Source organism: Colias eurytheme, chromosome 6, assembly GCF_061535395.1.
Source record: "Colias eurytheme isolate Ceu_HAF_F1 chromosome 6, ilColEury1 Martin Lab GWU primary, whole genome shotgun sequence".
Lineage (NCBI taxonomy): Eukaryota > Metazoa > Arthropoda > Insecta > Lepidoptera > Pieridae > Colias > Colias eurytheme.
This window is the reverse complement of record NC_142985.1, coordinates 2,634,986-2,650,734: the sequence shown is the minus strand read 5'-3', so window position 1 is coordinate 2,650,734 and position 15,749 is coordinate 2,634,986. Positions and strand designations below refer to the sequence as shown.

Genomic DNA, 15,749 nt, shown 5'->3' with positions numbered 1-15,749 from the left:
GAATAAAAGCGAGGAATAAAATTCTTGTAACAATGTATTTCAGTTTTGACTGTAAAGTGTAGAAGACTTTAAAGAAATGGGTGGATGAGCGGTCTATGGCGTCCCTAACTCCCTAAAATTCGAACATACACGGGTTCAAATCGCGCGCAAAATCTCTATTTTTCAAGTGAAACTTCTATACGCGCGTTGAGAGTAAAATTTAAGATCACGTCATGGCAATACCGTCACGTCATCGAGTAAGGCAATTTTTGTAACTTTGAATCTTGACCTTTGTCTTTGTTTCACTTCTGACAAGTACGCTTGGCACACACGGTCTTTTTTATTCATTTAAATTAAAAAAAAAAAACAAAGAGCAACCAACCTCCATGCAGCACCTTAACCTCTTCATACGTCGGCGATCTCCATATACTTGTCTGGTGTTTTTTCTTCCTATACACCGAGAGGTCCTTCCACGCCAGCGTGAGGTTCTCCGGCGTGTCGCCCAGGCCAGCCATCTCATCGTCATCCCAGTTGACGACGGCGCCCGTGAGCACATTCCGCGTCGGTAACTTGGGTATCTTTAGACCGAGATCCTTCATTTTACTTGCATTTGGTTCTGTGGACAAGGAGCGAGTGTTACTGATTTATAGCAATAGCAGTTTCGCAATTGAATATTGTTAATTACATTTTCGCTAATTATATGTCATCAGGGATGAGTAAAATTCCATTTACAACGCGATTTCTCAATAGTCAGATAAAAATACGTGTTTTAAAGATATTTTATATCTAAGACCAAGAAATATTTGTAGCATCCCACTTATTTACTTTTCCAATAAAGATGGGTTTTTTAGAATATTGTTAAGAAACACGAAAAATCTACCTACAAGCTAGCTTTTGTTTCTAAAAGAGTGAGGTTTAAAATATATTAACATCTAAAGCATAGGGTACGCCGTACGCTCTACAAAAATAAATAGGATACTAAGGTACAAATTACAATTCACTACTACATTAATAATATTTAGGCAATAGAATATCATATACATGTGCCGCCAATTTCTATCTATTTCCATAGAAGAGCATTTCAATTCAACAAACATTCCACAAATAAAACACACAACATAGCTCCAGCGAAGATGCAATGACCATAAAAATGTTCACCCATCACATCACGTTAACAAGTTAGCCACTTCACACAATACCTAGCCCTTGTCATCCGTAAAGATATAAACTAGAGGAATGATAGACCTTAAAGGATTCTAGAAACTGGAATATTTGCAAAGCAGACCATTAGTAAACCAGTTTAACCGATATCTCATGTCATTAAATCAAAATGATAGGATTTGAAATACGCTTTGATAGGCAGTAGTGGAGCTGGTTGATGACTTATTCAAGCGTAGGTCACAGTCCACAGACCCTTGCATGAATGTGTACCTTTATTTATTTATTAAAGCCTCTTCATGTTATTTACTTACCTACCTATACCTAATAATTTACCCAATACCTAATATAAGAAAATAAATGAACGAAAGGTCGGGGCATAGTTTCCAAAAAGCTCGTTTGTGAATTAATTAAGAGGGATGATGAAATAAGAAAGTAATGTATGAAAAAATAAGCAAAACCGTATATGTACGATATATATGTATTACGTAAGTAAATGAATGTAAAATTTATCTCTTTCTTTACTGTATAATAAGTCTCTTTCTCTATTGTGTAAATTATTAAAATATTAAAAAAATTCACGATCAATTCTTTATAATCAAAATGGTGTAACTTTGAAAAAGTAATGGTTCAGTAAATAGACTCTCACAGTCTCACTTCCGTTATTTAAACTCTTATTCGCGAAATAAATATGGGAAAAATAAATTAATTCAATTGTTTTATTGAAATTAAAATTGCATCCGCTTCATATTAAAAAAAAAACCTTTTCAATAAAACGATACCAATATACAGTAAAAGAGAAAGTAACATTGGTGTTTACATTTTTAATTACACATATAATAATCATACATAATATCAATTCATGTAAGATCATTATTTTGATGTTTATACAGAGTAATATCTACTAATTTATTTTAATAACTTTTATGCTATTAATTTGGTTAAAACAATCCACCGATGCAAAAATATGACTCTACTGAAAAAATCGACAAGATAACGGCAACTCACTTAAGGATTAATGTATTCAGTAAAATGTAACAGAATTTAAACTTGTTAAATGATTCTTTCTCACGTTGCATTAATACATCAAACGAGCGATTGCTCATTATAACCCTATGTCAAATTCTTTTAGTGTGAACAGGCGTAGAGCATTATTTAGTTGTTCTTAGTGCGTTCGAAAATTCTATGCAATGTTCTAATACTGAACAACACTGAATACGAAGTGTAAACAGGCGTAGAGCATTCTTTCGTTGTTCTTAGTGCATTCGAAAAGATTCTATGCAATGTTCTAATACTGAACAACACTGAATACGAAGTGTAAACAGGCGTAGAGCATAAATGCACCGTATTCATGTACCTTGTTTTACAAAAACTCTTTTTCCTCGAAAGGTGGAAATTCTTTAGCAGGTAAATTTGTAACTTTGTGTTGTTTAGACATTAGAAGAACCAGTTATATTGATAACTGGGAAAACAAATATGGCCAAAATAAAAGATTGAAATTATTCAGGGCAACAAGACAACATACCTACTAGAAATAAGATTATTCCACACTAGATTTCCGCCCGCGGCTTCGCCCGCGTTTGCAAAGGAAAACCCGCATAGTTCCCGTTCCCGTGGGATTTCCGGGATAAAAACTATCCTATGTGTTAATCCAAGTTACCCTCTATATGTGTGCTAAACTTCATTGTAATCGGTTCAGTAGTTTTTACGTGAAAGAGTAACAAACATCCATACATCCATACATCCATACATCCTTACAAACTTTCGCCTTTATAATATATATTAGATATTAGATGTTACTAAGCTTGTATGTAACTAAGCTTGTATGTAACTTAAGGTTTTATCTGCGATAAACCATTTTTGGCGCTCTTTTTTTCTCGAGATAAACGTTTGATTTTGTCACGATAAAAGTGGTTTATCGCAGATAAAACCAAAACTAAAAGTAATTACACAAAATGCTCTGACAAATATCTTGCAAATGTTTTAATATAATTGTTTATGAAAAAAAAATCATAATAAGTATTACCATGTCAAGTAGAAAACGTAAAAGTGTGAAAATTAGAGCTAACTTGGTGATTTTTTTTATCGAGTAAATTTTAATATTTTATGTTTTTGATTAAACAGAATCGTTGAACATATCATCTAGTTTGATATATATTTTATTTTTTAGATTTGGTCTTGCATATTACACGTATCATCTAATAGGAGATTGGTTATTTTGCTTTATGCGCCCCCTTAAAGTTATCGCATAAGTTAAGTTAAAACAAAGTTCACATTAAAGCTGTAGCATTTAGAGATTAAAACATTAATCGATTCAACAAACCTATTACATATTATTATTATGTAAAGTTATCTATATGTATTATTCCTGTTTCCTACGAAGAATTTATAGTAATCAAAAGTATTTGTAACAATAATTTACAAGAGATCATCTTATTAACATAATAAGCCAAAAAATATAAATCCCAAACGTGCTCAAGGTCAATTTTGAGTGTTTTTTTTATCTCTAACACGAAGCAAAGCCATATAACATTTGTATGCGGGTTCTATTAAAATTTTACCTTATTGACGAGATTATTTCTCAGTTTTTTATGTGTAAGAATTTTTAACACATTTAAAAAGATAAAAATATAAATTATACATGTTATCACTACCTACTATTGATTCAAAAAGCGATTAATTAATTATATTATTCTGTCTATCTTTGGAATCACCAAATCAAGTATAATAATAATATATGACACTTTGATAAATCAAAGAGGAAAATTCTTAATTTTTGCTTGAAAAAAGAGAGCTTCATTTTACGTCTGTTTCAGTCAGCCTTTTGTGGCCGATTAGACTAAGATTTTAAGATTAGTTTTCGTTGTTGCTTTATATCCATATTCAATATAAAACATAAATTTTACAATATAAATAAGATCGGGCATTGCGTTTGCTCGTTTGTCTTCCAATAATATAAAAAAAGAAACGTTTATCAACTGTTTTTTAAATGAGAAAGACTTGAGAAAGATATATGTTCGGATATTTAGTAGTCTTTCACGCTAAAAGCTTTAGTCACATATATGCATGAATTTTATCCTACCTATTACCTTACCTATAGATTATGAGCGTCTGGATTAGCACGTGGGCTAAAATTTTATTAAGTACCACACAAGTAAAACCGCGTGCGAAAGCATACACAAGAGAGAGTGATCCATATGATGCACGTGCGCATGCGTCGAACGTAAAACCAATTCAGATTTTAAGGTCATATTGAAAACAGGTTCAAATTATATAAAAGTACATTTTAAAAATAGCAAGACTTGGCACACTTATACGTAGGGTTGTCACTTCTGACGTTTTTAATTAAGGTCTGTAAAAACTATAACTGATCTTGTAGCGAGGAAGATAATGTAAAAAATAGCGACGGATTTTTATTTTCTATTCTGTATTATCGAATGGTTTAAATTGTATGGTACCTAATCAATTAATCATGCTTATTACTTAAAAAATACCTTTCATAAAGTGACACCTTTATTTTATTAAAATTTATCTGATATAGGATGTTTCCAACAAAGTGTCCATTGGTACATCAAGCTTTCATGTCGTTTTAATTGTAAAAATTACCATCTGGCTTATACTTTATTAAAATTTATTGAATAAGTACTTGCCTGCTCGAAATATCAAGTAAATTATTCAATAAGAGCTTTTTGCAAGCAACCCTAACATTTTTCATAAATGAAAGTAATATAACCATAAGTTATGAATCTTTTTAAGACACTGGAATCTCGTCAAAGTCGTCCTAAAACCGCCAAGTTCTTTTGTAGATTGACCAAAGAAACAGACATATGGACAAGTAGGCATATTAAGTTTTTTTCTTACTTATTTGTTAAAGATACCGTATAAACTGTAACTTTACCGTATGAATAAAATGCTGCTATTTTTGTATTACAATCGGAAATTTAAAGTTTATTAAAATAGATTAGAAAAGTACATTTTAATTTCTTAGACGATATTAGGTATAGGCAGTAACTTACAAAAGTCTACAATTTCTTCATTTAACCCATTGAGCCCGATCAGTCCCAGACACAATAGATTTTCTATTGTGTCTGTGGTTCCGGGGCCTGAGTTACTACTAAAATCGACTTTTTCAATTTTCACTAAGCACCAAATAAATTTATATCTAAATCTAGCTGCGCCTCACGGATTAACCCGCGCGCGTGAAATAGTTTTTCCAAAATTAAAAACAGACCCAATTTTATTATTGGTAGGCCGTAGGCATAGATAACTTCCTTGCGTTTATCCAAAAGCTTTTCAATTGATAACTTCTAACGGATTGTTCAATATCTATGTATAACGCAAACGAATATCACATTTTGCGCAATTGTCTCCAATAGGTAGAGATAGCCACGCCTTCTAACGCCCATGAATTACGTGATTGAAACAAATAATATTAATGCAGAATGCAAACGTTTAAGCAAATAAACCACAAGAATTTATTGTCGAGACACTTAATTTATATTCTACAGTTATTTATGATTGATGAAGCAATTACTGTCATGAAACTTCCACGTGTTTTCGACCAGTTCATTTTTATGTTAGTTTATAAAGTTTGTGTATTTATACTAATATTATAAAGCTGAAAAGTTTGTTTGTTTGATCGCGCTAATCTCAGGAACTACTGGTCCAATTAGAAAAATTATTTCGGTGTTGCGGGTAAAACCACGGGGCACAGCTACCTAGTCAAGTTATATGACTGATATCATTTTTGTAAGAATTGGAATGATGTTTGTATGAAATTGAAAGATAAAGTGCGAAATATTTAGTTTATTATATTTTTTAAAAACAGCACACATACCGAACAGATAATTCTTTTAGTAAAAGAAGAAATCTGTAGAGCTCCTCTGCAAAGAGAGGCAAATATTTAAAAAAATCCTACTAAATCATAATAATTACATAACCGTTTAGTTTTTGTCAGTTTTTACAAAAATCATTCATTGAGTGATTTATTCGAGAAAGTTTGTAACAAGTAATGGATACATTAGTCGCAATGAATTGTAAGGAACAACTTCCTGTGTTACACACGAAATTCAATTGATACTCAATTAACTGTATCTATTTTGTCACTTACGATACTTTTATAGATCCTTCCTCTTGCACTCGACGAGATAAAAATGTTATCTTCACAGGGTAACGCGGGATAAATCTATACTAATACTAGATTTCCGCCCGCGGCTTCGCCCGCGTTTGCAAAGGAAAACCCGCATAGTTCCCGTTCCCGTGGGATTTCCGGGATAAAAACTATCCTATGTGTTAATCCAAGTTACCCTCTATATGTGTGCTAAATTTCATTGTAATCGGTTCAGTAGTTTTTACGTAAAAGAGTAACAAACATCCATACATCCATACATCCATACATCCATACATCCTTACAAACTTTCGCCTTTATAATATATATATATATATATATATGTCGGAGACGGTCAATAGCGCGGATGTAAAACGACTCTAAGCACGAGTTCCGGGAGGTGGCAGCACAGTGAAGTTGGCGGCTTACTTCATGCTTGTACCGGGTCGAGCCCGTGAAGGCTCGCCCTCGGGACGGCACTTCACATTCGAACATCGAAGAGTTCGGATCTTCCACTACTAGGAACTGTTAACCTTTTCTTTGCTAGTGTTTAATTTAAATGTGTAACGTAACGGTTATTAAAAGTGATTGTATTTAAAGTGATTGTATTAAAATGACTGTATTGTAAAACTGACATGATTAAAAAGAGCAACTATAGAGTTTCTTGCCGGTTCTTCTCTGTAGATACTGCTTTCCGAATCGGTGGTAAATAAAGAAATGATTGAGTTTGAGGTGTTTCTTTGCTCGATTACCCAACGCAACGCCCACAGCTTGAAAATAGATTCACAATCGACATCTTGCTCCGACATATATATATATATATATATATATATATATATATATATATATATATATATATATATATATATATATTAGATTATAAAGCTGAAAAGTGTGTTTGTTCAAAAAACTACTGGCCTACTGGTCCGATTTGAAAAATTCGGTATTAGATAACCCATTTATCGAGGAAGGCTATATAGGTTATAGCCTGTATCAGTCAGGAATAATTTAGTTTACTATTGAAAAAGTTGTTTTGAAGTTATTTGGTGCTAATGAACAAAAATTTATTCATCATATATATTAGTCATATAACTCACGTAGAAGTGCATAGTCATATTTTGTAATTAGATCATTGCATCTAATGTAAAATATCTACTATCAAATTGATCACGGCCAACATTAAAAATAATTTTCTTCGTAATTCGAATAATACCTTATAATACCTACTTAAATATTAATTATGAATACAAACTACTTCAAATATCTCAACTAAATCAATTCCATAATCAATTTTTAAAAGAAATTCTAAAATTATGTGCATGCAGCACGTGCCAAATTCCGTGATCCACCGTCGTTAATAAGATCATTATAATAAATAATACATTTATCTCCATAATATATGCAATAACATATATCATAATATGAATAATAAATGTTAGCATACCTACTTTCAAATTAATGTCGTCAAAGATAGAATATTCTTGCAATATCTATATAGTTATACGTATTTATATACCTACCACATCTCAGTGAACAAAAAAATGTAAAAAAAGCATAAAAAAGTTCTACGACATCAGCCAACCTGCGTTTGGCCATCGTGGTAGATTATGGCTTGAACCCTCATAGGAGGCCTGTATCCCTGCCGTGGGAATATGATGGTGACTTCAAATATAGAAAGGTATCTTACTAAAAAAAATGTTGTGTGGTTTTATGAAACCACGGTAAAAGTGAAACTGTTCGAAGGGTTCCGAACACTGCTATAAACCTACTCGGCAGCCGACCGTCACGCGACATGCGCTACACAGACCCTAAAGTTTGAGACGATGTAATAAAAGTTTCACTTTAAAAATATATTTATATGTAAAGTAGTTGTCCCGTTAGACGTTGTTCTGCTCTATAACCCCTTTTTCGTGTTTTCTGTCGATAAGAACCTTCCTTGTTCCTTAACAAAAACGTTAAAAAAAGTAGTCGAATTGGTAGAGTCGATCTTGAGTACCCATTTGGCGATTCCTTTTTATGGTATAGAAGATATGTGTTAAATTAAAACACCTTTCGCTATACTCAAGTTAAACAAGTGTAATGTTATTATGAAATAATTGAAAATTAATTATAGAGGCAATCAGTGGAATGGTTACAAAATCAATTTATTTTCGATTATATTACAATTTACAACAATAATTACTTAATTAATGTAATAGATAGTTAGAGAAAGGTAGGTAATTTATAAGAGATATTATCTTTTACTTTTTAATTCTTTTTCACTCACTATTTTTTATAAAAATTTGCAATCTTTATAGTTTAACGTAAGATACTTCTGCTACTTCTTCTACTGATTGAGCCTCAGAACTCAGCCTCAGAATAGTACCTATGTTTAATTGAATAAAACTGTAGCCTAAAAGAACTCTTATGACGACCCGAATTTATTCTAGGTTCGAGTGTATCGGAATTGCATGAATTAAATTAAATTTTTATCATAATACACAACTAATAAACAAACTCAAACTCAAACATATTTTATTTATTCAGTTAGACTTCAGCGCGTCACACACGGTGAAGATACTATAATATTTTATCTTAAGATACTCTTATATTTTATATTACAGTATCTTAACGCATCCGGTATCAGCGTTCGGACCATCATTTTTCTTTTTGTCATTGCGTACTTAGACTCAGCTGTAGAACCGCCATCCTGTTACAAATGACCCACAAAATTTCGCGTCATTTGTAACAGGATGGCGGTTCTACAGGAGTCTTAGTATGCAATGACAAAAAGAAAAATGATGGTCCGAACGCTGATACCGGATGCGTTAAGATACTGTAATATAAAATATAACAGTATCTTAAGATAAAATATTATAGTATCTTCACCGTGTGTGACGCGCTTTCTTCAAGAAGCACTTTTGAATCGCCATTACATATTTTTAACATTTACCGAGAACCGGCAAGAAACTTCATAGTTGCTCTTTTAAAATCATGACAAATACAATTTAATACAACAAGACTTAATTCATGGTTTTAAGTCACCTACTTAAATAGGATAATAATATAATAATATATATTATTATCCTATTTAAGGATAGGATAATAGGCGTAGGGATGTGACGACCCCACCGCCCACGGGCTGGATAACTGTGTGACAGTAGTTATCCAACCCGTGCAGCCAGTCAGTACCCATTCCCAGCAAGTGTGCAAACCGTGCTTCAGCTAGGGAGTACATAGAGGGTACTAAAAATATATGCAATTAACGGTTTCCTCGGGGAAATGGGCGACCCTCGAGTGTATAAAGCCTGGTTAATGGATGGCAGACAATAGAATACGATCAGGGCCGCTTCCTGGGGGTCGCCAGGGCGCGCCTGGAGCTGGCGCTGGGCGCGGCAGCATGCGGGACGCCAGCCAATCCCGCCGACCGACCCGACCACCTGGTCGGTCGAACCCACCATCCCCACCAGTTAGCTTGACGACAGCAGGGCCGGCAACGACCCAGCATGTGGAGTCCGCTACTGGTGGAAACAGAAAGACTCGCATGAGATGGTCAGTAGACCAAAATAAAAATGCCATGCGAGCATATTATAGGGCGACTGAGGGTGAAACCAATCGGACTGGATACCGAGTGAGACTGCTCCGCGAATTCAACACCTTGGAACCCAACATCACCCTCACTGAACAAAATCTGGTGGACCGAGTTCGATACATCTTGCGCAGGAACATCTTTAGCGCCTCCGAACTCGAACAACTAGGATGTGCGGCTGTTTCCGCGGAAGCCCCTGAACCGACGCGCGTTGATGACCCACCCGATGTGTCAGTCCTTTTTGAGGAGAACACCGGGGTGGAGACCAATGCGATCGGAGCGGAGGAAACTGAGGAAATAGCTGCCCAGGACATAGAAAAAATCAGGAGAGAGCTTGAGGAGACGATCTCTCATTACCGAGGAATACCGGTTGAGCAGCGCTCCCAGCTTCCTCGCGTTCCCTATAGAGCGTCGACCAGACTTGCCGTTGAGACCGTTAATAAACTACTGCCACCATATTTGGAAACCAGTACTGACATTGGTGATACGGGATCGATACTATACGCTGCGGCCGTAGTCGTGTGTCGAGCGGTGGGGATTAACTTCTCGAATACGGGAAGAGGATCTCCGCAGCGACGTACGACTCCTGCTTGGAGGCGTCGTATCGAAGCTCGAATCGCTAATGCCAGAGTCCTCATCGGTAAGCTTACTGCTTTCAGGTCCGGTAACACAAGACCGCGAGTGATGCGCTTTGTCAGGTCTGCAATCAGTGAGATATCTCACAATCTGCCCCAGGCAGAACTATTGCGAATAGTGACTGTGCGCATCGACACCCTGAAACAGCAGGTCGCAGCTTGGGGCAAACGCATAAGACGGTACTCCGAAACAACAAGGAGGCACCGTGAGAATCGTCTCTTCGAAAGTGACCAAAGGAAGTTCTACAAGTACCTTCAATCTGGGGCTCGGCAAGCACACATGGAGCCACAACCCGAAAAGGCGGACCTGATTGCCTTTTGGCGTGGAATATGGTCTCATGCTGCTGAGCACGTCGAAGGTGCTTGGATGACGGAGCTGGAGGAAGCGTGCGCAACCTTACCACCCATGGACCCTGTTGTTGTCACAAAAGACGACATCAGCGCAGCAGTCCGAAAATGCCTGAACTGGAAAACTCCAGGGGTAGACGGACTTCAGACCTACTGGCTGAAAGGGTTCAACGCATGCCATGCTACCTTAGCCCGCCAATTTGGAGAAGCGATTGAGCACCGCTTGCTTCCAAACTTCCTTACTACTGGGGTCACTTATCTAGCTCCTAAATCCAACCGCTCCGCTGACCCGTCTCAATACCGCCCCATCACGTGCCTGTCCACCATCTACAAGGCACTGACATCTGTACTGGCCGCCAAAATTGCCAAGCATATAGATGGCAATAGAATTCTGGCAGACACACAGAACGGATGTCGGGCGGGTGGTCGTGGAACTAAGGAGCTTCTCCTGATTGACACGGTTATTGGTCAGCAGGTCAAGCGTAACAGACGCAACTTATCTGCCGCCTGGATCGACTATAAAAAAGCATTTGACTCGGTCCCCCATACATGGTTAACGAGAGTCCTGGAACTTTATAAGATCGATCCTTCGATCCGAGGGCTTCTCGGAACATGTATGGGGCAATGGAGTACGATGCTTTGTCTCCGAGGTGAGCGGCTGTCTGACGCGGAAGACCGTATAAGGATACGGCGGGGTATTTTCCAGGGCGATTGCCTGAGTCCTCTGTGGTTTTGCCTGGCACTAAACCCTCTAAGCTATTTGCTAGAGAGATTAGGGTCCGGATTTCAGCTTCGCAGAGGTGGTCTAAGACTTAGCCATCTGCTCTACATGGATGATCTCAAATTATTTGCCCCTAATAGGTCCAGGTTAACGGAGCTGCTAAATATCACGTGTGATTTTAGCAGCTCCATTGGCATGGAACTTGGGGTGGATAAGTGTGCGGTTCTGCATGTGGAGCGGGGTAAAGTAACCGCGTCTGATGACATAACACCATCTGGCGCGGCCCATCTTAGGGTACTTACAGAAGCTGAAACTTACCGGTACTTGGGTATGTCACAGAATATATGTGTGGAGGGGACGGGTGTGAAACAGGATGTTGTCGAAGTATTTTGTGAACGCATGACAAAAGTCTTTAACAGCTATTTGTCGGGCGTGAACAAGATACGAGCGTTCAATACCTGGGTCATGCCCGTTCTCCTGTACACATTTGGCGTACTCAAGTGGACTCAGACCGAACTCAACGCCCTGGATCGGAAAGTCCGCACAACTATGACTCTGCATCGGTTGCATCACCCGAAATCGTCAGTGATGAGGCTGTATATCCCTCGAAAGTGTGGTGGTCGTGGCATGTTAAGTGCCCAATTGCTGCATAATCGTGAGATATGCAAACTCCGAGACTATTTCCTCTCAAAGGTTGGTCATGCAATCCATGCTGAAGTCATAGAATGTGACAAAGGACTCACTCCCCTATCCCTGGCCAAACAGGACTGGCAAAAGCCGACGGTACTCAGCATTTCCGACAGGGAGGCCATATGGAAAGAGAAAGAGCTACACGGTAGGTTTTACAGGAGTCTACATGAACCTCACGTAGATTTCTTGTCCTCCGTGCACTGGCTGCGTTTCGGTGACCTCTTTGGGGAAACCGAGGGTTTTGTCTGTGCGATACAGGATCAGGTGGTTAAGACGAACAATTATCGGAAGTACATCATAAAGGACGGGACCCAGGACTTATGTCGTATGTGTCACCGTCCTGGAGAAACTCTCCGACATGTTACTTCCGGTTGTTCCATGCTTGCCAACTCTGAGTATTTGCACAGGCACAACCTAGCAGCCAGGATTATCCACCAAGAGCTCGCTCTGAAGTATGGCCTTCTTGAAGGAAAAGTGCCTTACTACAAGTACGCGCCGGAGCCAGTCCTGGAAAATAACCGTGCCAAGTTGTACTGGGATCGGCCCATCATCACAGACAGGACTATTCTAGCGAATAGACCTGATATTGTGGTGATGGACCGAGCAACTTCTAGGATTTTCTTGGTAGACATCACTATTCCACATGACGACAATCTTGTTAAGGCCGAGTCAGATAAACGGCTCAAATATCTGGATCTGGCGCACGAGGTTGTCGAGATGTGGGACGGTGTGTCTGCCGAGATAATCCCTATAGTTGTGTCCACCAATGGGCTGGTTCCTGCCTCCTTAAAACAATATTTAAGGAGGTTGGATTTACCGGTAAAGCCCATGACAGTGGGGATACAGCGGGCAGTCCTTCTGGATAACGCTCGGATAGTCCGAAGGTTCCTCACTCAGTCGCCCTAGACTCCGGCCGTCTGGCCACTCAGCCGGAGTTTTTTTTCACACCGCCGCGAGGCGAGATACTTGCCCCCCCAAATAAATAATTATAAGTACACTTACAAAGTAGATATTATTCATAAAATTAAATACAATCGTCACAAGATATTTACTATTATAATATTCTTAATTGCAGAAAATCACGAATGACCTAAATATATGCTAAATTTATATAAGTAGATAATCTAGGACTCAAGGTGTAGGGTAAGGTAAAATAATGAACAGTAGATACAGTATCATATATAATTTGTGGTTTGTGTGGAATAATGGTGTCAAGAACGTATTGCAAACTGATATAATTACGAAATTTTTGTTTGTTTGTCCCTCGTTCACGCAGTAACGGCGCAAACTTTATTTTTTTGAAGTAAAAACTAATTTTTAGATACAAGTGTAGTGAGTAGGTACGGAAGGATAAATTGATGGAAAAGTATAGAATTAAAAATACGAAAGATGCCAATAAATCTCTAAGTATAATAACTTTAACTTACTTTTTCAATTCTTTGCTTATTCTTTAACATAGGTATTAATATGCAGGTAAGAACCTATACTTACGGACAAACACACATCTATAATAATACTAGCGGTCCGCCCCGGCTTCGCCCGTGGTACCTTCATGTTTAAACTATCCTATCTCTCAAGTTGGATCGAACTGCACATGGTGTGCGAATTTTATTATAATCGGTTAAGTGGTTTAGGAGTCCATTGAGGACAAACATTGTGACACGAGATTTATAATATACCAAGTAATATACATTAAGTTAAGTATGAAATAATCTATACATATAAGAAGTTTTCTCAATAGATAAGTAACCACTTTAGAATTTATCTGAGCCGCGTGTTAGAGAGAAATGTAAAAAAAAACTAATTATGATAAGAATGCACCTGCAACGGTAAACGTTAACATAACGACATTTTATTGCATTTTTAAAATGTAAATAAATCTTATCTATTTTCCACAAACTATTTATATTTTATAATTATATGTATCTAGACATCAAGCATTATTTGCCAAATAAATAAATATAAATTAAGATTTATCTTACGGAAAAGAATAAATAGAAATATCTTGTTTGCTTCTTACGCGTACGGTGGGAATGGACCGTATCTGTTCATAGATCTATCATAGATATTATTACTTATTAGGTATCTAATAAAAGAATAAAATAATTAAATTATATAATTTAATAATTTTAATTAAAACAGCAGCTCATAAAAAATTAAAAACTGAAATTAGTTTTAAATTTTTTACAAGGCAAAAAGGATGATTCTTTATTATCTCAGTATATTTTTAAGCAGTCTTAAATGTGTTATTAAGTGGTAATGTTCACGTATCCTCCTAAACTTTAATGCTCATTTATTTTTAATACAAAAAATACGTAATATTATATCAAAGATAATCCTAAGAATGCTTATTACCCAAAACTGTTATGAAAATCAGAGTTGGCGGTTTGAGCATATTATAATTCGATTGAATTGCTCCGGACAACTGAGAAACCATAATTTGGTTTGAATTCACACAAAAAAATGCTTGCTATCTACCTTTTCGGCCGCTTGTTTATTGTGTATTTAAGTATATTTTTATCGATATAAAAATCGATACATATATAGGTAACTATAGAACAAATACTTACTAAAAAAAAGAAATGCCTACACCGCCGTAACATTTTTTCTTTAGGCATGTATTAAAAATAATAGAAGGTACCTAATCATTACAATTACTAGGTAGGTTTCAGAAAAAACAGAGCTATAAAACTCTGGAACCAAAAAAATGAAAGGATACTTAAAAGAGAATTTAGAGGACCGCTTTTTAAGATAAGCCTAACGAGCCCAAATCTGAAACCTGATACGCCATTGTTTTATTACTAAGTCCCCGTCAGGTTCTGTCGCCATCATTATAGCACGCTAACCGTATATTTTATCCTTTTTCAAGTGATAATAGACAAAAAATAATTTGGAAAATCCAAAAGTGCACGCCTCATAATTTTTTTTTAAATAAATATTTATTAATTATTATTTTTGTTTATTTAATAACAATTAAACCACATCGAATCAGACCCTGAAAAATGAAAGGGTTCTATTCCTGAGCATACTCAAGCGTAAGAGAAAAAAAAAAGACTCGATTAGTAAAGTATTTCGGTCGCTATCGTGTTAACAAGAAAAAGGATCCGCACATACAGACACACGGACGTGCACGACAGAACTTTTTTAAACTGTTTTTTAACTAGTTTAAATAACAAAAATGACATCAAAAATATCATGAACGTTAAAAATAGTGTTTTTTCTTAATATGTGTGTGTATGTATTATCTTACAAGTGCAATGTATGATACATAAAGACATTTTAAGTTTGAAAAATCAGATGTTTTGCGCGAAGTGACAGTAGTACCCACCTCAACGCTTCGCTTATGAGGCGAGCAAAAATCAAAGTTTGAAAATTAAACTTGAAATTGTAACGTAAAAACTAAAAATTAATCATTCGTGAAAAAAAATGTTGTGTGGTTTTATGAAACCACGGTGAAAGTGAAACTGTTCGAACGGTTCCAAACACTGCTTTGTGTAGCGCATGTCGCGTGAGTCGTGACGGTCGGCTGCCGAGTAGGTATAC

General features: G+C 36.5%; 1 protein-coding gene across 2 annotated transcripts in view; it reads right to left on the bottom strand.

Annotated features, from left to right (window-relative positions):
- Positions 1-15,749, bottom strand: part of LOC149907508 (protein scarlet-like) — a 65,311-nt gene that overhangs the window by 44,755 nt on the left and 4,807 nt on the right. For both annotated transcript variants that reach the window (XM_090102502.1, XM_090102501.1), the window contains exon 2: positions 362-595. In XM_090102502.1, coding sequence (XP_089958628.1) covers positions 362-578 — 217 coding nt within the window. In that variant the 5' untranslated portion in view covers positions 579-595. The remainder of the gene's footprint in view (positions 1-361; positions 596-15,749) is intronic.